Here is a 25,993-nt window from a genome sequence, read left to right as displayed (position 1 = left end):
GGGTGCATTGTATTTAAAAACCTGGACATGTACTTTTAAGCTTTACACGTCTGGTAGTTAAAATCTCACACATTCATTTTTACAACTGTAAGGCCTACCTCTTTCGTAGGATAACGCTGCGTCAACTTATTGCATTTAATAACTGATAACTTTCATTTGGGAGCAGGTAGGAATGTTGAATTTTGTGTATAAGGAATTGTAATTGAAAACACTCTGTAACGTTAGTCAGATTTTAATTCCCAATTATGAAAATTCCACTTTTAGTCCTACAATTTGGTGCCTGCAGCCTGTTTCTTGGGGCACATGACTAAGTGCAGTTGGCAGTCGGCCTTTGTGTATACCTCCAAGACAGCCACACAATAGGGGGACTCCTGGTGGCATGATGGCCCATTCTGGCAGGATGGGGGGCATAGCTGTGCACAGCTCCACTTGTACTTCAGAGAAGGAGCCTCAGCCCACACACAAATAAATTCACTCTAGCCTTCTGTGCATCCTGGGACCAGGACAAGAAGAAAGGACATTTCAACCCCATCTGTGGGGGTATAGGGAGGAGCTGGGGAGGACGACTCTAGACGTTTCCCCTACTTTAGAGCTGGCACCTGGTATAAAATTAGGATCCTTAGCCCTACTCTTCAGTTGAGGTCTGGACCTGCGGAAGCCTCTCAGTGGACTGCTCTGCTGCCTGAAGTCTGCCCTGTGCCCTCAGAGGACTGCCCTGCTGCTGCAGATCGACTTTTCTGCTTAGACCCATGACTTTCACAGTGACTTTGCGGGCTAGTTGCATGGCCTCCTGATCCGAGCATCAGAGACAGAAAAGGCTCCAACTACCTTGAACCTGCACCTGGACCCAGCCTGAGTGAGTCCTGCCCCTCCAAGTGGGGCCTCTCCAGTCTTCATTCCTTGGAAGTGATGCTAAAGGTGCCCATATAGCCCAAAGCCAACACTTGGGGCAGGACATTTTCAGCCAAAAAGTGCAGGGATTGTAGGGGACTGAGATCTCTGCATAGAGGTCCAGCAATTATAACGTACTCCCTAAGAAATTGGGAATAGGCATGCAGAACTGATTTTCCCGTTGGTATTTTGCATAGAATTTCCAATTCTGTGGCATTTGATGCTGATATTTACCAGCTGCTGTGAGCAGATGGTAAATGTCTGTGTGGGGAAGGCAAGGGGATGGTGTCACTTGGCAGGAGAGGAGCATTACACATGCTCCGGCTGAAGGTCGGCGCGGGTCTGGGAAATGGGTCAGGGTGGCAATGCTGCCCTTTTCCAAAGGGATTTTACCAGCCAGAATTCCAGCAAGTGGAACCTGGTGCGGTGTTCCTACACCTGGGAAATCAAGGTGCTGTACCAATGGGCAACATATAATTGTGCATTAAACGGGAATTCTGCTCTGTAGTGCTCCTTATCAGGGGCTAATGGTATTCAATTTGCTGATTTGAGAGTGAAAGACTGAGTCTGACATGCTGTGATTCAATCGCTTAACCTGTAGATCGTTGTGTATTTCAATGTTGGGTATTTCCCTCAATGAACCGTCCTGATTGTTCAGCCGGAGGCATAAAAATAAACAGCTCTTTTAATAAACGTTAAATTACTAGTACCCTGCAAAGGATCTGAGATGACTTCAGCACACAGACATGACTGCTGACAGCTTTGACGGAAAGGTGGAGGCTAATGCTCAAATGCAAATATAAAGCAATCTACTGGGATGCTGCTAGCCCAAGGCGGTGCGTACAATCTCTTTTCATCGGGCGTGCACTCATAAAGGAGTGTGCCAATACTATCCTATGGACTGTGCTACTGCATGCGTCATTCATGGTCGCTGGTACCTCCGGAGCTGTCCTTGGTCCTGAGGGCAGGAGTCTACGGCAGGCCTCAGTGGACACACAATATGGTTTCTGTGGGTTTGTGAGGACAACTATTCTTGAGTCTCCTCTCTGTCCATCCAGACTCACGATTGTAGCTATTAAAGCCCTTTGAAATAAGGTATTATTTTCAACATATCACTTCGTTTCCCCTCTTTCACTGTCAAGTTTTTCTGAAACTTGTGGCAGGCGGGGAGCTGCTGCGGCTCGCGCCGGAGGACTGTCAACTTTATAGAGAACAAACTTTACTACTCCGTAATCAAAATGCCAGCCAAAGGCAAATATGACTAATCACACGCCTTCTAATTTCCCTAATTATACCCACCTTTAATAACTCCACAACATCAGATTTCAGCAGCTACACAAGCTAAGACGAGTCACAGAAAAAGCAAAGGCCGGCTGTCCATTCAGTGCGAGTACCAAATTGGATAACAAGCTCCAGGATGAATGCAGTAATGGAATCACTTGAAATGACGTCATCAATGGAGCCCCGGTAAGTGGCCTCATGCAGGAAACCTTATGGAATGGCATCAGCGATGCACTCAGAGGTATTAAGCTCATTAATGCAACTGCAGGAGAGACTTTAGTAATGCAGTCACTAAAGGTGATGGTAACCAAGCAACCACAGTATGTGGTATTACTGATTCAACCACAGGAAGAAGAATCTTGAATTTAGTACAAAAAAGTGTACATTTAACCAGAGCATCATCCGCGCAGCCATGGAAAGAGCTGACGACCTATGCCAACGAAAGGGATGTGAGTCCAGTGATATGAATTCCATCACCTCATCCACTTATATCGACATCACTGGCATAGCAGGACGTGTCCAGTTCGTTCAGAGAAGGTGACATCATAACTGACATCATTGAAACCAAAAGAGCATAATTTAGGGCAGCCACATGAAGGGACCGCGTCTGTGCAACCAGCTGCTGTTTACAGAGGTGAATCAGGACAAGTGTTCAGAGGAGAAACAGACCCGGAACTCCTTTTTTAGGTCGAAGCCTACTAGACAGCACAGCTGTTTGGTTGCTAAAGACGTCTTGAGGACGTTCTGAAAGTTGAACTAAGAATACATTCCACCAATTGCTTGCCAATGGCTTTATTGTTTTATAACTCACATTTATGTGCTTTATACTTTTTGGCTTTATCTGTTTTAGGCTGCCAGCATGTCTTTGTCCCTCCTTGGAGCATAGCCTGTTTACTGTTTTCTTCCACGAAATACTCACTTTCTGTAAACAGGCCTTGAAATGTTGCTCTTTTCATGTCACATTTGCTGTACATTCAACGACAGAAGTCAAATGTTAGGCTTTGTCTTCCATGGGAGCTTGGTGTTTACTTTTATTTCTCTGATTTCAAAGTAAGAGAATTTATCAGATAATCTACGGGTGTGAAAAGAAAGGCTTTTTTTCTAGCGCAGAACAAAATTTAAATGTCTGTAAATAAACAGTGAAAATACTTCAGAATACATAAGAATTAGAAAAGCACAAATGAACCACATTCCTTTGTAATTCCTAAGGGTGCTGGAAACATTCAAAACAACAAATGATGCCATTTCCACACATTATTGTGCGCTGTATAGTTTTATCAGAAATTCTGTGCAAATGTAAAGGTCATTGAAATAGAAATATGTTGTCTCTGCTGGCAGTGCACTACCACACTATGCATACTCCACTCTACGCCCCTCCACTCTATGCCACTCTATGCCATTCCACTCTATGCCACTCTAGGCCATTCCACTCTACGCCTCTCTACTCCACTCTACGCCGCTCTACTCCATGCCACTCTACTCCACTCCCCTCTATGCCACACTAGGCCAATCTATGCCATTCTAGGCCACTCTGCTCCACAGCACTCTACTCCACACCAGTGTACGCCACTCCACTCTATGACATTCTATGCCACTCCACTCTTCTCTACTACACTCCACTCCACGCCTCTTTACAATACGCCACAACCCTCTATGCCACACTACTCAACTCTAATGCGCTCCACTCTAATCACACTTTACTCCACTGTAAGTTATGACACTCCACTATAATCAACTATACTTCACTATACGCTTTGCCACTGTATGACGCTCCACTTTACATCACTCCACTCTATGAGACTCTACTCCACTTCACTCTACGCCACTCCATTCTATGCCCATCTATGCCCCTCCACTCTACGTCACTCTACGCTAATCCACTTTATGCCACTCTATTTTGCTCTACTCTGCTCCACTCCACTCTACGACATTTCACTTTACGACACTCCACTGTATGACGCGACACTCTACGGTACAAAACTCCACTCCACTCCACTTCACTTTATGACACTCTACTCCACTCTATGTCACTCTATTACAGTCCACTCTATAATACTCCACTCTAGACCACTCCACTTTACGACACTCCACTTGAACCCCTCCATTCTATGCCACTCTACTCCACGCAACTCTACGACATTCTACTCTACCCCACTTTACTCCTCTCTACACTAGTCCACTCTATGACTCTCCACTAGACTGCATGCCATTTTACTCCACTGTATGACACTCCAAACTAAGCCACTCTACTCTATCATATTTTACTTCACTCGACACTATGCAACTTCACTTTACTCCACTCCACTCTATGCCACTCTACTATAATCAACTTAACTCCACTCACCCCTTTACTCCTCTCTATGCTACCCCACTCTATGACATGCCACTCTACGACCCTCCCTTTTGTCACTCCACTCTATGACAATCTATTTCACGTCACTCCACTGTACGACACTGTACTCCACTTTACGACACTCCACTCTACTCTATGACACTCCAGTCTGACACTTTATTTCACTATATGACACTTTACCCCTTCTACTCTATGACACTCTACGAAACTCCAAACCACTGTGACATTCCATGATACTCTACACCAATCTACAACACTCTATTCCACCCGACTCCACACTAGAATACTTAACTCAACTCTACACTGTGCCACTCCACTCTACGACATTCAACAACAGTCCACGACAATTCATTCTATCCCATTTCACACTATCCCACTCCACGCCACTCTAAGCCACTCCACTCTATGCCACTCCTCTTTTCTCTAGGCTTCTAACATTTAACCCTCCTGAGCAGCAGCCACACTAGTGTACAACATGGCTAAAACACATTGGCAAAGCCAATAGCTCTTGCATAGGCGATTTTCCCAGAGTCTATTCCTATTTCTGGCACAATCAGCCATATTTAGAAAAATAAATTTAAAATTCAGCAGTGGAAAGCGAGATGTCAAACTTTAGGTCAGTAACTGAAGGGATTGCATGCAGGGAATAGAAATCCTTTAATTGCATTTAAAGCCATATATCATATCTGAATTAAGAAGTAATTGAAATGTACAAATTTACATAGCACTTCAAAGTCATGGATTTAGATTCGACTAATTGAAGACATTGATGGATCAGTTCGGAAAAGGCTGATAGTTAGCTCCCAAGAAAGTGGCAAGAAATCACAGAATGACAGTCAAGGGATTAAAAGGGTGTACACTGAAACCAGGGTTTAATTTGTACAAGAATAAGTGCAGGTGCCCAAAGTATTGCAGAAGCCCGCAACCAGCTATATTGAAGGAAGGATGAAGTGGCCAATACCAAGGCTGGGTAGTTTTGATTCCTCCTGATAAGTCTTTGATCCACCACTAGACACTCCCTGCTTCATTACCTCACTCATGCAGGTTCTTTTTCATCCCTGCTTTCTCCCTTTATCACTGTGTTCCTTCTTTTTCTTCCTCCTTTCCTCTTTTGTGTGTTTTTCTCCCTCTTGCTCTGGATCAGTCTATGAGGGAAAAATACGTGTTGATCGGCAAAACCACTGGCTCAGTCCCCAGAAACCACTGTCTCAGATTAAGCACTGCCCTGAACACTCACATGGGACTGCTGAGATATATTTTGGGTGCAGATGCTGGTCGTCCCAAGACTGTTTAAAATGTAGGTGGGGCAAATAATTCTAAAACGACTTGGTTTCTTTAGACGGGTTTGATTCCTTGTACCTGTGAAAGTCCACATTACTAGAAGTTTTTGCCTTATGAGTGATCCGTTCTCTTCTTTGTTGCAGGTCTTAACCACCAGGAGAATTCTGAGAACAGGAAGAGCAAACATGATCACACAAAGGGGTTGTAATACACTGTCCCTTTAGTGCCAGGATTTTGTAAGGCTTTTTAAACCATCATTTGAGTGAGTCTTGTGTGCCAATTAGGATCTTGGTGTTTACCATTCTGTGAGTAGGCCCTATGTTCTCCTTAGAAGACCTTGTCTTCCAGCCTTGCAGGCACATCGTTTTGACCCTCTGGCAGGAGCTTGGTTTAAAGATGGCATTTGGGAGTTTTTGTTGCCAAATTTGTTACTAGATCACCCTAACTCTTGGCATTCTTTCCAGACAGGCAATTCTAGCTACCTCGTCCAAGATGCATTTAATGTTCCATTTCTTTTGGGAGATGATATTATGCACCATCTATTTTCTCTTACCCCCTTCCCCGACCTCTGATGCAGAACCTCTGCCACACACACTGGTAGTAAAGGAAGCCGCCGAGGTCCACATAGACTGGGTTTCAAGCTTGAGACAGTGTGATAGATTCTTTATCAATTTCACTTTAGCCTGGAAGATTCTCTGAGTCACTTTGTGGACACATTTATCAATGTGGGTTGCTCTTTGGCTTGGGTGGATCCTCTTGATCAGAGCTAGGGGAATCAACTAGAGGACTGTCAAGCTCTCAGGGTAACAGAAAATAGGCTTACATGAAATATGTGTGAGGCTACTTGGTCACTTCCTTACACGTCAGTTTCCCACCACTTGAGGTGATACACAGGAGGAAAGTTTGGAGTATATTCAAGTCGTATTTTCATATGCTTGATGACTCTTAAACGATGCCTTAAGGGGCGTTTCAGGCATGTTTGATGTAAGCAGTGCGTAATGGAAGGTCAAAGCTTAAGCACGCAACATTGGACTTTTCGCATACAGTTCAGGAATTGGATGAGGAGGTAATGCTCAGATTTCCTACTAGAGATCTTTGTTACTAGCATTCTCCCATTCCAGTACTTGTGATCATCTCCTTCACCCCAATGCCAGGTGTGTCTGTTTCAGCTTCTCCCTTCAGCAGTGGCTGGATACACAGGAGTGTTTTTGGGTAGGCAATCATTTAACCCCTTCGATGCTGATGACGAGCTCAGCTCGTCATCAACCACGGGGGGCGTGTGCGGATGACGAGCTGAGCTCGTCATCTAACGCGGCTTTTAGAAAAAAGCTGCGTAGCGCGAAAATAACCGCCGCAGCGATGCAGTTAAATGCTCCTGAGCTAGGTGGGAGGGGTGTGTGACCAGTAATATGAACGGGATCCATTTGTTGGGCAGAAGGAAGTATTTTGGAGGTGCAAGTGCTTTCTCTTACCTAAGTAAATCAGATGAGGAAGAAAAAGTGTGACTTAGAAAGATCCGATAAGTAATCCATTGATTCTTTTTATTAAAAAAAAATGCCTCAATGCAATGAGCAATTCAAGAATCTATTTCACAGAGCTCACACAGAATGTGAAGCAATCGATGGTGCAGCAGGGGGGGCGATGCTCTAACGGATGTGGACCACTGCCACCGATTTTGTACACATTTTTAGAGTAATTGTGTGTGTTTAGCATTAGAAAGAACGATATCTGTTTTTTTAATCTGCCTGCAGATGGAGACTATTTCACATAAGCCAAATGAGTTTTCCACCTTACCCTATGATGGACCAGATCCCAGCACAAAAGGTGGCACTGTCATAAAGGGTTCATATAAGTAGTTTGAGGGGGAGATCCAGGGTCTGCAGAAATTTGGGGACTTACAGAAGTGAGAACAGAAACAAAACTTGATGGAAAGAAGCTAGCATAATTGAAATTACTCCGCGGTAAGCAGTAGCTATCACATCTGGTTATTTTACCTTCCTCCTAGAAGATCCTCTGCATTTTTTTGTTTTTGGCTGGGGTTGAAAGGCTCCTTATGCAAGGTGGCAGCTGAAGGCCACCTCTGGTGCATTCCTGAGATATCCATAGATAGTGGAGACCAGAAAATGGTGCTCATACTAATTGCTGTCAGAGCCCCTATGGAGGCCAATTCCCAAAAATGTTAATATTAGAGAAATTGGGAGTGCATACTCTTTAATGCCCCATGACCTGACAAAGTTGGCCTACTGCACTCCCCCTCTCCCCGTTATCAGGCCAGCAGCTTCATATATGCTGCAGACGGGCTGGGGAAGTAAGCATGGCTCTTAGAGCCCTTTTATGTCCTTTTCCTGTTGCTGCTTTCATGATTGCCCAACTCAGGGACAAAGGTATTTTAGTGGGTACCAAAGGACAAACCATGGTTAGCAACTGCATCCCCTTGCTAACTCTAAGTGGAGTCCATGTGTGTCCCCGCAGACACTCAATTTCTGTATCTTGGCTGGATGGAGTGTTTAATAGTCTTTGCGTTGGGGCTGCCTTGTTTGTGTGGCTAGATCATGGGGCGGTGGCTCATTGCCTCCCCCATACAATGTCAAGTGACCCACTCTCTATCAGTACTGAAGATTATCAGTGCTTCTTAGATGCACCCCCGCGCCAAAGCCTGTGTGCGTAGTAAATTGGCAGAAGGCTTATGTAAAAAGGAGGCAGCTATCGGGGCCTCCATTTCCCGCAACCCTTCTTCTCTTAGAAGTTGTCTGATTGGCATACACAACGGCTTTTACAATTGCAGGTTCCTTGGAGCTGTGTCCTAGGAATGACACAGCTTTCCGGGATCCAGGAGGACCTGCTCCACCTAGTAGCAACCTCTTTCCACTCCAGGATGCGTGGGACTCAGCCCTGGAATCATGGACATCAAGCAGAGGTAACCAGGGGAAGCAGCTGTTGTTTTAGTAAACCAGGAACTCATTTTAGGAGCCTTGAAGGCGGTGGTATGAAGAAGAAAATTAATTGCTGTTTACTTTCAGTTAGTTAGCCCCTTCGTGCAGCGCAAATTCCACTGCGGCGCGTGGGGGATGTGGGGAGGGGGGAGCGCAATGCTTCCGTGCTCATGACGGAACCACGCCGTCTTAAGTCACGGGCGGCGTGTTCTCATGACGGCGTGGTTCCGTCATGACCATGCCCGCACACTAATTCGCCTACACAGGCAGGGAATTAGCCCCGCGTGGGTGGAGCGGCAGCAGCATGATGGAACCACGCTGTCATGAGCACACGCCGCCCGTGGCTCATGACGGCGTGAATCCATCATAAGCACGCAAGGGGTTAAATGACTTGGGGCATCCTCTAGCCCCTGGACAGCAAATAGGAGGTCGTTGAGGAGCTAAAAGGTTTGGAACAAGGGGGAATCCAGTGATGTCACTGGAGTGTGTCAAAGGGAGTGTGATGTCAATTCAACTGTCCCTTTCATTTAAAAAAAACATCTTTCGTGACAAGAATCCATGTTTCCCTGCTGAGTGGAGAAAGCATGCAAAACCCCTTCAAATCTGATTTGCTAACATCAAAAACTTGAACCTAGCATTTTGATGGCATGGAACTCATATTCAACTGTCAGGCTAGGCACTGTGGATATAAGCTGGTGCCCTAGTCCAGAATTTTGAATGTCCAAGTGGGTAAGCCTAGTGCCATCCTGGATGTCAGAGTTTGCAAGCCGCCCAACTTCTACTAGCTTACAAGGATCCGGCCACAATTGCAGGTGCACCCCTTTGCCATATACCAAGTAGCCACTAGCCTCCATATGGCATAATATGAGCAAAGGTCAATGGGTGCTGGAAGAAGTCCAGTGCTCAGCTGACTATTGAATTCACTGCAGCCTCAGCTAACAGGCTGGGCTACAAGGTCACGTAGGTTGCTAGGCACCAACGTGGCCTAAAAAGTGTTTCCTTTGCTTGGTCAGACCCCAGCCTGACCCCTACCTAAAACAAAAGTGACAGGGTTCAGAATTGTTAACCTGGGTCATTACTATATATAGAGCTCAATATATTGAATTTCTATATTTTTGAAGTCCCTAAACTTAAAGGCTTCCATGAGGTATAGTTTTTGAGAGATTTGCTACTTACGAGCCTTAGTCAATTGGTGAGCCCAATATCACCAGAGTTTGAAATATCTGTTTTACCATGACCCATTGTTAAATAAATATTGGATTATTAGAAGTTCAATCATCCCCTGGGCACCATAAAAAGTCAACCAAGGCTGGTAAAAATGGAGAAACAAAGAATGTTGTATGAGACTGCACAGCAAGTGCCAGTTATAGTGAACCCTTCTAACCTTAAATTGAAATGTTATAGGCAACCCTCAGCCATACGTCAGGCGCCTGTTGAGGCACCTGAGTGCCCTCTATTGTGCGTAGGGTGCCAAATGTCATTCAATGTTTCTAATATCTGAGCTTCCGCTTGTGAAAAAGCCTGCAGCGGAACCGCCCACTCCACTCCATGCCATCTGCACTATCAAAAGTACTAGAAAAACAGGTGAACAAACAGCTATCCAGTTTTTGGGAAGTTAGCAATCAGTTAAACCCCAGCCAGTCAGGTTTTAGAGCCCGATATGGCACTGAGACGGCATTGGTAGAGGCCTCAGACTACCTCAGAGGAACTCCTGATGCCAGGGGAAATGCTGTTCTGATTATGTTAGATCTATCGACCGCATTTGACCCTATCCCCCACTCTATGCTGCCGGACCGTCTCCAGGCCATTGGAGTAACAGGGCAGCTTTGGACTGGCTAATGCCATTTCTAGCTCATAGGAGTCAACAATTTTGGATTCTCTTTGCTCTGCCAACCCATGTGATGTACTGATGGGAGTCCCTCAGGGCTTTACCCTAGGCCTTACCCTGTTTAATTTATACCTCACCCCTCTGGCCCAATCAGCAGAACATCGGGGTGCCAAAGAGATCTCCTGTGAGGATGAGCGACCACTGTGATTCTCGTGGAGCAAGGAAGTAGAGTTGCAGGGCACACAGATTAAAACCTGTCTTACAGCTGTCTTTCACTGGCTAGCAACTGCTCAACTTAAATGCCTCGAAAATAAAATTCTCTTCCTTGTTAAGATTCCATCAAATTTTCTGGCTAACTTTCTGGTCAGATGATGCCTCTCCCATAGGACCCCAGAAAGATTCAGTCAAAAATCTGGGGATTACCTTTGATAACAGCCTGCCCTTTAAGCCTCAAGTAAAACCCATTGTTAGTTGCTTGTTTCGGCATTATAAGGTCTCTACAGACATTTCTTCCTCTTTTATCATTTCCAGTGAAGAAATTGGCCATTCAGGCTCTGATAACGTGCAGAATTGAATATGGTAATGCTTATACTTAGGGTAACCCAAGTACATGTTGGACAGACTCCAAGTGATCCAAAATGCGGTGGCCCGTCTTCTGTTAAATGTGCCATTAAGAACATGGTTTTCAATCAATCAATCAATCAATGACACTTATAGAGCGCGCTACATACCCGTAGGGTCTCAAGGCGCTGGGGGGGGGGGGGGGGCGCCGCTACTGCTCGAACAGCCAGGTCTTCAGCTTCTTCCTGAAGGAGAGGTGGTCTTGGGTCAGGCGCAGGTCGGTCGGGAGGGAGTTCCAGGTCTTGGTGGCCAGGTAGGAGAAGGACCTTCCTCCTGTAGTCGCTCTTCGGATGCGGGGGACGGCGGCGAGGGCGTGGTTGGCTGATCGGAGGTGGCGTTTGGGAGCGTAGAAGTTGATCCGGCTGTTGAGGTAGCTCGGGCCTTGGTCGTGTAGGGCTTTGTGTGCGTGGGTGAGGAGGCGGAAGGTGATTCTTTTGTTGACGGGGAGCCAGTGAAGGTCTCTCAGATGTCCGGTGATGTGGCTGGTTCGTGGGATGTCGAGGATGAGTCTGGCTGAGGCGTTCTGGATCCGCTGGAGTCTCTTCTGGAGCTTGGTGGTGGTACCGGCGTAGAGGGCGTTGCCGTAGTCCAGTCGGTTGGTGACGAGGGCCTGGGTGACGGTCTTCCTGGTCTCGGTGGGGATCCACCGGAAGATCTTCCGTAGCATGCGTAGGATGTTGAAGCACGCCGAGGAGACGTTGTTGACTTGCCTGGTCATGGAGAGGGAGGAGTCCAGGATGAAGCCCAGGTTGCGTGCATGGTCTGTCGGTTTGGGTGCGGTGCCCAGGGCGGGAGGCCACCAGGAGTCGTCCCAGGCGGAGGGGGAAGAGCCCAGGATGAGGACCTCCGTCTTGTCAGAGTTCAGTTTCAGGCGGCTGGTCGTCATCCACTCGGCTACCTCTTTCATCCCTTCGTGCAGGTTGGCTCTGGCGAAGGCGGGGTCGTTGGTCAGGGAGAGGATCAGCTGGGTGTCGTCGGCGTAGGAGATTATGCTGAGGTTGTGTTTGCGTACGATGGCTGCGAGGGGGCTCATGTAGACGTTGAAGAGGGTGGGGCTCAGAGATGATCCTTGAGGGACGCCGCAGATGACTTCGGAGGCCTCTGACTTGTACGGTGGTAGGCGGACTCTCTGTGTTCTTCCGTCGAGGAAGGAGATGATCCATTCCAGCGCTTTGTCCCGGATTCCGATGTTGCTGAGGCGCTGTACTAGGGTGCGGTGGCAGACCGTGTCGAATGCCGCAGAGAGGTCTAGGAGGATGAGGGCCGCTGTTTCTCCATTGTCCATCAGGGCTCGGATGTCATCGGTGGCGGCGATGAGGGCGGTCTCGGTGCTGTGGTTGGCTCGGAAGCCGGACTGTGAGGGGTCGAGGGATCCGTTCGTCTCGAGGAAGGCGGCCATCTGCTTGTTGACGGTCTTCTCGATGACTTTGGCTGGAAACGGGAGGAGCGAGATGGGGCGGTAGTTCTTGAGTTCGGTGGGGTCCGCTGTTGGTTTCTTGAGCAGGGCGCTGAGTTCGGCGTGTTTCCAGCTCTCAGGGAAGGTGGCGGTGTCGAATGATGTGTTGATGATGTCTCGCAGGTGGGGTGCGATGACAGCGTCGGCCTTGTTGAAGACGTGGTGAGGGCAGGGGTCGGTCGGTGATCCGGAGTGAATGAAGTTCATCGTGCGGATGGTGTCTTCGGTGCTGATCGGGGTCCAGGCGTGGAGGGTGGTGGTGGGGGGTGGTTGTTCGGTCATGGTGTGCGTTGGTTGGTTGTTGAAGCTGTTGTGTATGTCCGCGATCTTGTTGTGGAAGTATGAAGCGAGGGAGTTGCAGAGGTCTTGCGATGGGGTGATGTCGTTGTTTCCTGCGCTGGGGTTGGAAAGCTCTTTCACGATGTTGAAGAGTTCCTTGCAGTTGTGTGCGTTGTTGTCCAACCGTTCCTTGAATGCTGTTTTCTTGGCGGCGCGGATCAGCTGGTGGTGCTTCCGGGTGGCAAGCTTGAAGGAGGTCCTGTTGTCCGGTGTGGGTTCCCTTCTCCAGACTTTCTCGAGGGCTCGGCAGTTCTTCTTGGAGCTCTTGAGTTCGTCGGTGAACCACGGGGCTTTCTTGCTTCCGGGTCTGCTGGGCGGGGTCTTCAGCGGGGCGAGCTCGTCCGCGCAGATGCTGATCCACTTCGTGAGGTTGTCGGCGGCCTGGCTGGGGTTCGCTGAGCTGGCAGGAGGGTGCTGGCTCAGGGAGGTGGCGAGCTGGTCTGCTGTGATCTTGTTCCAGCTTCTGCGGGCGGCCTGTTGCTGGTGGTGGTGGGTCGTCGTTCTCTTGAAGGTGAAGTGGACGCAGCTGTGGTCCGTCCATTGAAGCTCTGTGGCGTGGCTGAAGTCGATGTCTGTGCTGGAAGAGAAGACTGCGTCGAGTGTGTGTCCGGCGAGGTGGGTGGGGGTGGACACCAGTTGCTTGAGTCCCAGGTTGGCGAGGTTGTCCAGCAGGGTGGTGGTGTTGCGGTCGTTGTTGTTCTCCAGGTGGAAGTTGAGGTCCCCCAGGAGGATGTAGTCAGCGGAGGGGAGGGCATGCGGGCTGACGAAGTCGGCGATGTCCTCGCTGAATTGTGTGCGTGGTCCAGGGGGTCGGTAGATCAGGGTGCCTCTGAGGGTGGTGTTCGGGGTGGTGTGGATCTGGAAATGCAGGTGTTCGGCGGTGGTCAGGGTGTTGTCGGTGCTGGTCGTGAGACGGATGGTGTTCTTGTGGATGATGGCGATGCCTCCTCCCATTTGGTTGGCGTTGCGGTCCCTCCGGACGATCTTGTAGCCCTCTGGGATAGCGATGGCGATGTCGGGAGCTGAAGAGGCGTTCATCCAGGTCTCCGTGAGGAAGGCAACGTCAGGGGCTGTGGCGTCTAGGAGGTTCCAGAGTTCGATGGCGTGTCTGTGGACGGAGCGGGTGTTGAGCAGGATGCACTTGAGGTGGGTGCTTCTGGTGTTCGACTTGGCGGGTGTTGGTGCGAGGCAGGTCCGGATGCAGGTGAATTTGCAGGCGTGGCAGCTGAAAGGTCCGTGGGTGCGTCGTGGTGTGGCTTGATGGCATTCTGGGAGTCGGCCGGAGTTGAGAGCGATGAGGGTGGCGGCGGAGTACGTCAGGCGGGTCGGTCGGGGTCTTCGGGGGCCAGGGGTCCTGGCGCTGGTCGCGATCCGGTCGCGGACGGGCGCAGACGGGTTTACCTTTGGCGCGCCTTCGGCGCACAATCGGCGCGCCTGCTGCGCGTTCGCACGGTCGCCATATAAAGGCGAAGTGCGCGGGTGGGCGGAGCAGCTGGGAGGCGGGAGCGGGGAGGGAACAGAAGGAAAAAAGGGGCGGGGTCTGCGGTAGTGGCGGGAAGCGGGGAGCGGGGAGGGAAGACGGAGGGCGGCGAGGTAGGCGGGCAAACAGGAAGGACGCAAGCTGAGAAATAAACAAACAGGCACTAATGGGAAACAAAAAACGCTAACACGGGCAAGAATACAGTTGGACAGGCACAAATGTCGGACAAAACAAAAACAAAACAAACGGCAACGGAGTCAGCCGGCGGCGAGGCAGGCAGCGCGGCAGGGACAAGGCTGAGGGGCACACGCAGCAGCTGGTGGCCGTGCGGCGCGGGGGTGTCCCACAAGTGGGTCACACTTACCTGTGTCGCACGGTCGCCATATAAAGGCCAAGTGCGCGGGTGGGCGGAGCAGCTGGGAGGCGGGAGCGGGGAGGGAACAGAAGGAAAAAAAGGGGCGCGGTCTGCAGTGGTGGCGGGAAGCGGGGAGCGGGGAGGGAAGACGGAGGGCGGCGAGGTAGGCGGGCAAACAGGAAGGACGCAAGCTGAGAAATAAACAAACAGGCACTAATGGGAAACAAAAAACGCTAACACGGGCAAGAATACAGTTGGACAGGCACAAATGTCGGACAAAACAAAAACAAAACAAACGGCAACGGAGTCAGCCGGCGGCGAGGCAGGCAGCGCGGCAGGGACAAGGCTACTCACGGACATAAAGAGTCAAAATGTAAGGCTCTTGTTCTAGTGCACAATGCTTTATATCAATTGGGAGCCTCTTAGCCTCATAGGAGCGTCGAACGTTCAGCGCCCAGTGCTGAACGTTCGAAGAACGAATGCTGGCCCGTCGGACAACGGTCGTGCGCAGCACTGGCAAGGTAGTGCTCGTGACGACCGTTGGCCGACGGCAGCACTTAAGGGGTTAACTCAGAGATGGATTTGAATTCTGTAATCCTTGTAGACAGTTGAGATTCGCCAACAAACTGTTGGCAGAAATCCCCAGAATTCAGCACGTCAGAGCGGGAGGAAGGTCCCTAGCATATTTGGGATCATTAGCCTGAAATCAGCTTTTTTAGAGCTGTGTGCTGTGAGTGATGCTGCAGTGTTTAAGAAAAAACTGAAAACCTGACTTTTTGTGCTGGTTAAATTCTCTGTTGTTCACTTTCCGATCCATGCTGTCTCGCGACAGGACACGCCTTGGAGTAGCTGTGAATGTTACAAATTACTATCATCATAATCATCATCTAAGAGAACCTCATATTCCTACAACGGCACCTAGTCTTACCTGCAGATTTCACTGGCCATAGCCTGCGAGAGGGAAAGACCACCATTATGTGAGAACTCTGACTTCACAAGAGTAAACATTCAGGTGACGGGTGGAATCATTGTCTAAGAAGCCTTGTGCTGGTACTAGCCAATAGGTTTGTGGCGTGAGCAAGAAGGAAGGGCTGTACCACTGACACCCTATATCAGCCTCTTTAAGTCAAACCCAGAGCGACACAGATTGACCAGCTGTACCTTATCCGGACCACACACCTTCCTTGTTGGATTCAGGGGATTTAAGAAAGGGAGTAGGAACATGGAAAAATGGACTAGGAAAATCAAGAGGGAGGGGAAGAAACAGGCTGGCTGCTTGGACCCAGCCCTGACCACATGCCTTCCTCTTTCTTGGCCTCAAGACCCTTTCAATTGGAGACCATGTTGGTACTCTGAATTAGCCCAGAGTTCCTCACAGATCTGCACTCCATCAGATCTCTTACCTTATGATGAATGAATGGGAGTTTAAAAAGAGATAGATATTTAGTAAACTGGAGATACCATATTCAGCTATGAATGTAGCGCATAGACTGGGGAAGTTTGATTAAATCATCATTTCTGTACCTATACCCTGGTGTCCTCCAGTTAATTAGCCACATGATAGTAACCCCACCCCGGTATGACGGACACCTCATTTGATCCCAGGTCTTTTTACCACCAAGCTTATTCCTGACCCCCTCTGCTCAAAGATGCCCATATTCTATCTCTGGGTAATGTCGCTGTAGCGTCAAGAGATTTCAGGAGCCACTGGTCAGAGGGTGGTGGTTGTGACTGGGAACTGGGTGAATGTGTGAGTCCCAATGCTGGTAAATATTCAGAATATTTGAAGACTCCAGAGAGGAACCTTTGACGGGCAACTCCGAGCAGTCTTTTACTTCGGCTGAGGTGACATTAGGCACCGCCCATAGTACTCCGCGAACAGAAATGATTATATATATATTTAGAAACGAATGCAAACACGGGCAGCTTTAAACACACCGAACTCACAGTTAAAAAAGCAAAGAACTTGGAGAAAAACTAATGGTGACAGCAAGATAGAGCACACACTATATAGAGACATTATCTGAATTTATGACTCCATAACTTGAAGCCAAAAACTCTACCCACCAAGATACACTTTCACACTTCTACCCTCCATCGCGGTTCTCTCACTGACACTCCCACCCTATGCTTACCTTGGTAGTGGAAGTAGAACTGCCCGGCTCTCCCTGGCTGCGTGCTCTGGTAGTGTACTGTGACTTGATTGGTTGGACTGCGGATCACCTGACCTTTCATGAGGAAAGACTCATTGGCCAGGATGGCAGGCTCCACCCCCTCCATACTCTCCACAGTTATCGTCTCACCCTCCACCAGACTGATGTTCAAGACCTGTGGGAACAGAATACAGGCATGCATTTAACACAAGCTCATATCAGATATAATATACCACTTCAGTTAAATTAGGGGAACCAAGTGACACATCTTTTTATCAAGTGTTTATTTTAAATCTTATTTTCCAAACAGCTGGCTGCTGAAAGCATGATAACACTTAAAGGGAACTTAAACCAGATAAAGCAGGTTTGTATCGAAGCCGTATATGCCCTGCGCTTTCCACGACAGAGCATGTCTCCCCTTTGCAGTCTAATTCCATTTGTGTTCAACCGTTTCCCTGTCAGAAGGCCTCACTAGAGTGTAACTTCAAAATGAAACTGTCACTTCTAGATGTAAATTTGCAAAGTGTTACTTCTAAAAAATAAATTAAAAAAAACACGACCTTTCGACAAAAAAAATTTTGTATAAAAGAAACAGAAAATACCAGGAAAAAATGGGAAGGAAGAGGGAAAAACGGTTTGGGATTGCTTCCATAAGAAGGAAAGCTGAAGAAATAGCATTAACAATTCAAAGGAGAAAGGGGAGAATGGGGAAACATTTTTTTAGAAGAAAAGAAAGAGAAAGCAGAAGGCATCAGTGTTACTTCCTTAATAAAATAATAAAGGTAACAAAAATAGACAGGAGCGGCTCCACCATTAGGGTAGAGTAGCATCGCCCCACTAGAGCCCTAGAGATGATAAAATAAAATGGTAATAAAGTTAATTTATTACCATTTTTTTCACCATCCCGAGCCGAGAGTCAGGACGGGGTGGGGCCATTGCTGCTGAATATCAGCACAGGGACGAGTGATGGGCTGTGCATTTATGTTTAAAGTGCACCTGTCACTTTGTTCGTCTGTCTTGTGGTAGCCTAATGGCTAGAGCGCGGTTTTACCTCGAAGCTGGGGAACTGGGTTTGAGTCTCGGCAAGGGATGCTCAACATCCTGTGATTCTAAGCAAATCACTTAATCTCCCTGCGCCCAACAAAAAGAATGTGTCTGTCTGTAATGTAACTAGTGCTCATGTAAAGCGCTTCATTACCTTCGGGTCAAGTTCGTTCTATATAAAACTTGAGTGGAAAAAAAGACATGTGCATTTTAAACCTCTCTAACCCAGCTGACGTGAACAGCTGGGATTGAGAAAGCTCAGGCCTCCAGTGGCCTTGAAAGCGCGGAGAGAGGCCGCTCCCTCCAATCCTGGCACTCCTCTTGTGCTGGTTACCAGCATGAGAGCAGCATCAGGATTGGTTAGAGGAGTTGCCTGGAGCCTGGAGGAGACAGTGAAGAAGAACACCGGACTGGAGTGAGGACGACGTGCACTGTAGTAAACAAGATGACTATTTCTTTTTATATATTTTTACTTATAGTTGGCTTACATTCATACACCCACTCACCACCCATATGCCCGCCCTACCACACTCATTCTAGTTGCCAACTGCTGCTGAAAATAGACACAAAATGGGTCAAGGTAAAAGTAGACTATAGGAAGTAAAACTACAAGTGATTAAAAAAAAGTAGTAGAGACAGTACCAAGTAAAAACATGTATTTGCAATGCAATCAGACTTGCACTTGTGAAAGTTAGAGCTCTTGGCGTTGAAAATGAAAATGGTTTTTACTTTTGTTTTTTTATTTGCAGTGGAGTGATCATATTTTCATAGTGCTATTGCCATTTGTATGACTTCGCAGAACATGAAAATGAGTTATGAGGGAAGGGAGGGGAGACGAGACAAGAGTAATATGCTGCTTGAAAAAAAAGTAAGTTATTCAGAAAAATGTTTCAAATCTTGGCAATGCAATGTGAAAAGGATCAGTCAGTTGCAGGGTCACTGATGATTTTAAAAGGGTGATTTTTGGGGCCGGGGCTACCCAGTTTGCAAGCCAGGTGTTGAAATTTATGGCTCATATATGCCCTAAATTTCTAAAACACGCTTTGTGGTAAACTGCTTCAAATGTCAGCAGAAAACGTGGCATGCACCCGCAAATTAGAGAGACAACGGCAAGGTAATCTTTGATGGAATGCCTCTGGAATAAATGCATCTCACACGCTTCTTTTACAGAAACGTGCTTATTCGGAGGCACTGCCATTAAAAACTCAACACACCAAGATGAGCAGTAGACGAATCACATAAACATGGGTACACAACATATCTCGCTTACATTTGACGATTCCGCTCCAAACAGAGACTTTTAAATATGGCAGTCAAATGTCAAATAACCTGTACTTCTGGCAAGATATTTGCTCTATTTAAGTACCTCAAACATGGGCCACACAATGGTAGGATGGATGCCCTCTGACAGCAAATATCCACCAAATATTTAACTTGTAAAGTTGTTTTACAACAGAGACTTAAGTGGCATCTCCCGCTTCATTTTTCATCTGTAGTGCAGCCATTCACAGACCAGCAGACTATAAGATTGTTTTTCTGGATGTGAATACGGTGATGAACCCATGCAGGCAAGTTGTTGTTTGCTCTGCTCCCCCTCTAGCGGGGAAATCACCCCCTTGGTGTTCCTGCAGGATTTTTTTTTTCCTAGCTGCTGATTTCCCATTGTAGCCCGAAGGCAAAGGGTGTATATATGTAAGGTGGAGTCTGCGGACGGAAGTCGATAGGGGGCTATACAACAGTAATTGATAATGCTCTTGAAAGAGAGGACGCACTGTCACAGTGACGTGGAAATTAAATGGTAGACGAACATAGGAAAAATAAGCAACCTACCATGCTATAATATGCAGAGATCCTTTTCGAGTAATGGAAATGTCTTTTTTGAAAACACAACTCTGACTGTTTTAAAATTTTAGAATCAAGTTTGGGTTCTTAATTATGAGCACAGCTCAAAACTGTTGTTTATAATATGTAAAATGCACACCATTTTTTTAAATTACACAGCTATGTTTAATAATTCCACATGGCACAGTGGTCAGAGCTGCTGATTTGGAAGCTGGGGATTCGCGTTCAAGCCTCGGTGTTGGCTCAACATCCTGTGAATCTGGGAAAATCACTTAATCCTGCAAGTGCTCTAATTTAAATTAGACAAAAAAAAGCAGCAATCTTGTAAGGGTGTTTGGAGCTGGCAAGCAGTGTTGTGGGGAGAGACGGCACAGGGAGATTAAGTGTGAGAAACAGTAATGTAAATTAAACAAAAGAAAAAACAAGCGGTGATCTTGGAGGAGGTGTGGGTACGCAGTGTTGTGGGAGAGGTGGGGTTGAGAGGATAGCACAGGGAGATTTAGTGTTGGCAGGGCAAATGAAGCTGCCAAATTAGGTAAACAGAACACTTAACGAGCAGACGCAGGCCAACAAAAAAAAGTAGAGTGCTCTGAAAGCTCTCTAAACAACCTGGCAAGTAAAAACATATGTAACTGGGGCAGTCCTCTTGTGAGGATACAAAAGTGCAAAAGGAGGGACTAGTAAACGTATTCACTAAATAAAAGCCGCAATTTCCTAATGACAGAAAGAGGATCCAATTAAAAAGAAGAGCGCTGCTCAAAGCCAATATTCTAGATACAGCATGTCTTGAAGTGAAAGTGTAGGCGCTGGCTAGGTGAGGCCGAAAAATGAAAATGAAAACAACTGAGAAGTAAAACATTTGATTCAATGAGGTACATTTATTTAGGAGATCTCTCTGTGTAGGGGGCAAATGAACCTAATAAAAAAAAAATCTACCCACAGACTTGCAGAGGGACACTGTGCAGTGTAAGTGAGTGAGCAAATGAATGATAGATCCTGGCTAGCATGAAAGCTCTGAATTCACCCTTGTCCTTTGGAGCTGCAGAGCCACTTAGGAGTGGTATTCAGCATCTACAGCGTTGAGCATCACTGTGGAAAATGCAGCTTTGAAAAGGGAAATAAAATGCAGCATCCTTGATCACAGATGTTGATGCATAAAAATCTTGCTCGGTCCTCGCCCCTCCAACAGGGTGTATTGCAATGTTTAGTACTCTTGTAAACTCACTGTCATTTACTCCACCCTAAAAAGTTGGCAACTTCTCCTGCCACTTATATGCTAGTGATACTCAACGATGTTTGGTGATATAATTCCGAGAAGGCATTGCCATATCAGCAGCTCTTAAAATAAATCAGTCTGGGATGATCCACCTCAAATTAAACCTCTCAACCAAACTGCTCTGACCTGGGAGTGTGATAGCTGAATGCATTCAAGGTTCTGTGTTGCAGGCCACACGCTATTGATTGGCCCCAAAACAGGGATTTTATACTGGGCAAGAATGTCAATCTTCAAACGCACAGAGGCATTTTTGCAAGAGGAGAACAATTCCAAATCAGACGTTTTTAAGGAATTAAACTTTTTCTTCCAGTGAGGAATTTAAAAAAGAGTAGGCTCTGGAAACGCCTTACTCACTAGAATCCCAAAGTTCCATCTTGTTCTCTTATAACAGCATTACAGGCAGCAGCTAGATTGGTACCTGGAAGAAGGAAGTAAGGCCGCATCGCACCAATTCAGAATTCCTGAACTGATCCCTAATCAAGGCCAGAAGTGCACTTAAGATGCTCTACATTATCCACAAAACTCTCCAGTCTGAGTCTCCAAATTATCTTAATTCGAAATTGATTGTTCTGGGTGGACAGGAACACGTGCGGAGCACAGCCACACTTGTGCTTGAATGCCATTTGCAGGAAGAAACAGACTCTCGCGGTGTTCACCCAAGCTGTGAAAATTCATCCCGACTGCTATCAGAAGTAACCCTTCCTACAACACTTCTAGAAGCAAATGAGAAGGCTGCTGTTCCAGCAAAACTATGTATGATTACTAGTCCTGTAATTAATGATTTAAGACAAGCTCTGCTAAGGAACAACGCACACTATGATCTCTACAGCCCAATGGCCTTCACCTTGCCTAATCTATCCTTCCTTCGCAAAGGAAGAGCAGCGTTGCCCCGCTGCTTTTCGTCAGTGTAAATAAAGAAAAAATAAAATCATAAAAAGTCGTTATTACCATTTTATTTTTTCCAGCTGCAGCAGCTTTGCTGGGGGTGGGGCAGCTCTGCCGACAGATGAGCAGGGGCAGGAGTGGTGGGCATGTTCTCCACCCAGGCTGCATTACAACCTGGGTGCAGAACATGACCAGGCTCCCAGTCCCTGCCTGAGCGCCGAGACACAGTGCGCAGACCAATCACAACGCTGCATTGCAGCGTACTGTTTGGCTTCGGGAAGCCTGGGTACTTCCTGTTTCGGCCTGGTGAGAGACACGTAGAGATGACGGAAGAGAAATGTGGTGAGGAGGTAAGTTTATTTCTTTTCTTCACCCCTCCTCACCCATTCCTCACCCTCCGCCCAACCACTTCTGACCCATGCCAGTCGCCACTGCCTTCCTGTTAACCCAAAGTGCGCTAATATTTCTGTAACTCGTCTATTATAATGCTGAACTCCTTTGTATCTGTAAAGTGGATATATGTATTGCTTATGGACTGTTTTTCATATGTTTATGCATTCCAGTCTTGTATATCCGCTAATGTCTCATCATATTGTGATGATATGTACATTTCCATTCTTTATGGAGTATTTTCCCACCCACTGGGTCACTCTATAAAGCCACAAATAATTTAATAAATGCAATTAGAAAAAATAAAACAGCAGGCAATTAGCTTACACAATTGGTAAACATTAAGTTCACACCGTCTGCTTCTGTTTGCACATTTTCTACTAACATCATATTCTAAACGTAGAACAAGTAAGTAAAAGTGTACCTCCAAAGTCGAGCTGCAACCCCCAGATGTGCCAATGAATGCCTGCCAACTGAAACCAAGCTTCACTGGAGCTCTGACCTCATTGTTTTACCGATATATTTAATTGTCTCCATTAAGGAGCTCTGGAAATTGTTTTCTTAGTCAGGAGGCCGTTGACATTAACATATAAAGTGCTCTGTCTTTCTCTTCACGGTGTAGTATAGAAAACAACACATATCTAGGTTTAATCTGTGTGGTTCGCAGGACTACTTTGTATGTTAAAATATTCATTCTCCTTTGTGCTCTTGACACTCTTGAAGACTAAACCATAGTAGGTTTGCATACATTGCATTTAGAAGGAGGCGTTTTGTAGTGTCAGCATGATTTAACATGATATGTATATTTTGCAAGTCAGCTTTGATGAATACATTGCACTAATTTAGCTCTGGAAAGAAGAACAAAGCATTGCTCTGTTGTGCAAAACTGGAGAGTGAGTTTTAGATGTGTTCCGGAGGACGAATTACAGTCTGGTAACTGGAAAACCCGGGCTCAAATCCTGGCTACCCGACATGATCAAATTGAGTGATCCTAGGCATATCACTTTGCTTTACTCTGTTAAATTTGGGAGCAGCTAGAAGTTACTTAGTTCAGGGTGTAAACTTTGTAATATATGAATCACTGGTAGGTGGGTTAAACTATTACTCAGTATATAATAGTGTGTAGTGTACATATTTATTTATTTAGAAAGTTTTATAATCGCGATTATGACCCTTGCGGGTATCAGAGCGCTATACACACGGCGTATGCATTAATAAACTCCGTACAATAGAGGTCAGCACAGTGACACCACAAGGAGTACACAATCAAGATCAGGGACCTGGTAGTGGGCCACACTAGATCCATTTCTCCTGGGGTGTAAAATATTTCCTGTACCATTCAGCAAAACAAGCAAAAGTGAGCTTGACACAACATAATAAAATAATTGTCAAAACTGTAGGGTGAGACCCCTTCGGGTAAAATAACAATTAACACCAAAACATTAAATAAATGGAGAACGCTATGTTAGGATAAATGTCAGGTCTGTGAAATGGAAAACGCTATGTTGGGATAACTGTCAGTTCTGTCAACAAGGATCATTCATAATTGATCAAAGTGGCCCTTTTCCTTTTGTTGTGTCTTCCCAAGCCCGGCTCATGCAAATGAAATACTGCTGCGGCCAAATGCTTCTTTATTCCTCAGCATACACTCACACACTGTGCATTATCACATACTCAACATTAACAACACTCTAACAAATTCCTGCATATCACCTGCTTCCTCTCCAAAGTCCACCAAGAACCACAAGTGTCCTAGAGTGCATAACATTAATATGCTACACCTCCCCTTTGTTAAATAAAAAGTGGCAAACATCACTAAAATCGAATTTTCTTGATTAGTTGACGAGGCACTTGCACTTGTTTGCCCGATCAGGTGATCCAAGATGATCGAGGTCCACCCTGATTGGGCAACACGACATAGCTGCACCTGCTGGCGGGTCGCCTCATGCATCTTCTTTTAGGACTCAGCAATGTGTTGCGGTGTGTGTTTAAAATGTGATGTGCCGCCAGTGATGAATTGTCCAGGACGATGTGCTGTTACCATGTGTCTCCAGCACGCTACAACCTGTAAAGTATTAACAGTAAAAGAAGTGTTTTTTTTTCTTCATCTCTGCTTAACCAGTGCCGAGTCCCCTTTGTCAAAGGGTGTCTCACAGGCATGGTGACACTGATCTGTATATATTAAAATTTTCCTTTTCCGAGTCGCATGAATGTTTCGAACCTTGTCATCATTCGCTGATCGATCGGAGATCCATTGGGGTAGTTTTGTTCTGATGGCTCTCCCAAATAGCAAGTTGGCTGTGCTCTCACCAGTTGTGGAGTGAGGGGTTGATTAATAAGACCAGGGTTTAGCTTAGATCGATTCCCTCCAAGGGATGCTCGTTGAATGACCCTATTCAGGGTGCCCATGAACTGTCAACTACATTATTGGTCTGGGGCCAGAGAGGTGAACTCATCTGGTGTTTGACGTGGAGTAGGACAGGAAGTTCTTTGAACTCCTTGCTGTTAAATGGAGGCCCATTATCAGATTTTAGGATTTTTGAGATGTCCCACATTGCAAAGTTGTCGTCGAGCTGTTCTATGACTTTTGTCATGAGTTGTCGAAGATAGGTCTTTCACCAAAGAAAAACATAACTACTCATCTTTGACTACCATGAGATGATGTTCATTTCCTAAAGATCCCAAAAAGTTAACTGCAACCCTAACCCATGCATGGGCAAGAAGGTCAGACGTTGTCATTGGGTTCTGCATCACCTTGGGTGATAAATAATTGCAGATGTGGCATGCCTTCAGTTCCATCTCAACTCGCTTTTCTAGCTAATTAATATTAAGACTCTAACTTGTAGAGCACAGCTAATCACCAATGGAGGTCCCTAGGGACTGCCCATAGGCATGAAGAGATTAAGTAATTTGCCCAGAATCACAGGATGTTGAGCCGATCCTGGGACCCGAACCTGTATCCCCGGCTCCAGAGGCAGCAGCTCTGGCTGTTACGCCACACCCTCCCCCTGGGGAAGGGAACCACGCTTGATCTCTTAAGGCTCTCTTAGCGCCCATAATACCTTGGTGTCCTTCATGGGCCATCTCAATGACCCGCTGTTTTAGGCTTCCGTGTCTGAAGATTCTAGAGCCTTGCCGTATTACACCTTCTTGGATGACTGCTAACTCATCCTGTACATTCTTGATCATTTGGAATTCAACATAATTGGCAAGGGGCTTAGTAATAAGTCCTTTGAATATTGACAGGTCTATATCTCCATTGGTGGTAGCAATGATCTGTTCCACAGACAAGGCCACCGGTATGCTGGATTTCACAATAAAGCTAAAATAGGTTCAGGAAGTACTGTACCCTTTGTGGAACATAAATGGTGGCTTGCACCTGTATCTTGTCGAGAGGCAAGGCCAGATCCAAAAGACGACATATGGTCTAAGGACAGACTGAGACAACCTCGCAAGTAACTCCACAAAATGATGATTAAGCATGGGCGAATTTTGCGAATTTGCGATCCGTGAATTTGCGGATTTCGAATTCGCGATCCGCAAAATTCGTGAATTTGTGCGAATTTGCGGATTTTTTTATTTTTG

The 25,993-nt window shown here is 46.6% G+C and overlaps 1 protein-coding gene across 2 annotated transcripts in view; it reads right to left on the bottom strand.

Moving 5' to 3' along the window:
• The window catches only part of SEZ6 (seizure related 6 homolog), a 1,086,274-nt gene that overhangs the window by 366,479 nt on the left and 693,802 nt on the right, over positions 1-25,993 (bottom strand). For both annotated transcript variants that reach the window (XM_086955133.1, XM_086955132.1), the window contains exon 4: positions 16,954-17,146. In XM_086955133.1, the coding sequence (XP_086811259.1) occupies positions 16,954-17,146 (193 nt within the window). The remainder of the gene's footprint in view (positions 1-16,953; positions 17,147-25,993) is intronic.

Source organism: Lissotriton vulgaris, chromosome 2_1 (assembly GCF_964263255.1).
Source record: "Lissotriton vulgaris chromosome 2_1, aLisVul1.2, whole genome shotgun sequence".
In the NCBI taxonomy this organism is placed as follows: domain Eukaryota; kingdom Metazoa; phylum Chordata; class Amphibia; order Caudata; family Salamandridae; genus Lissotriton; species Lissotriton vulgaris.
The sequence above is the reverse complement of the archived record's forward strand: the minus strand, read 5'-3'. Positions and strand labels throughout refer to the sequence as shown.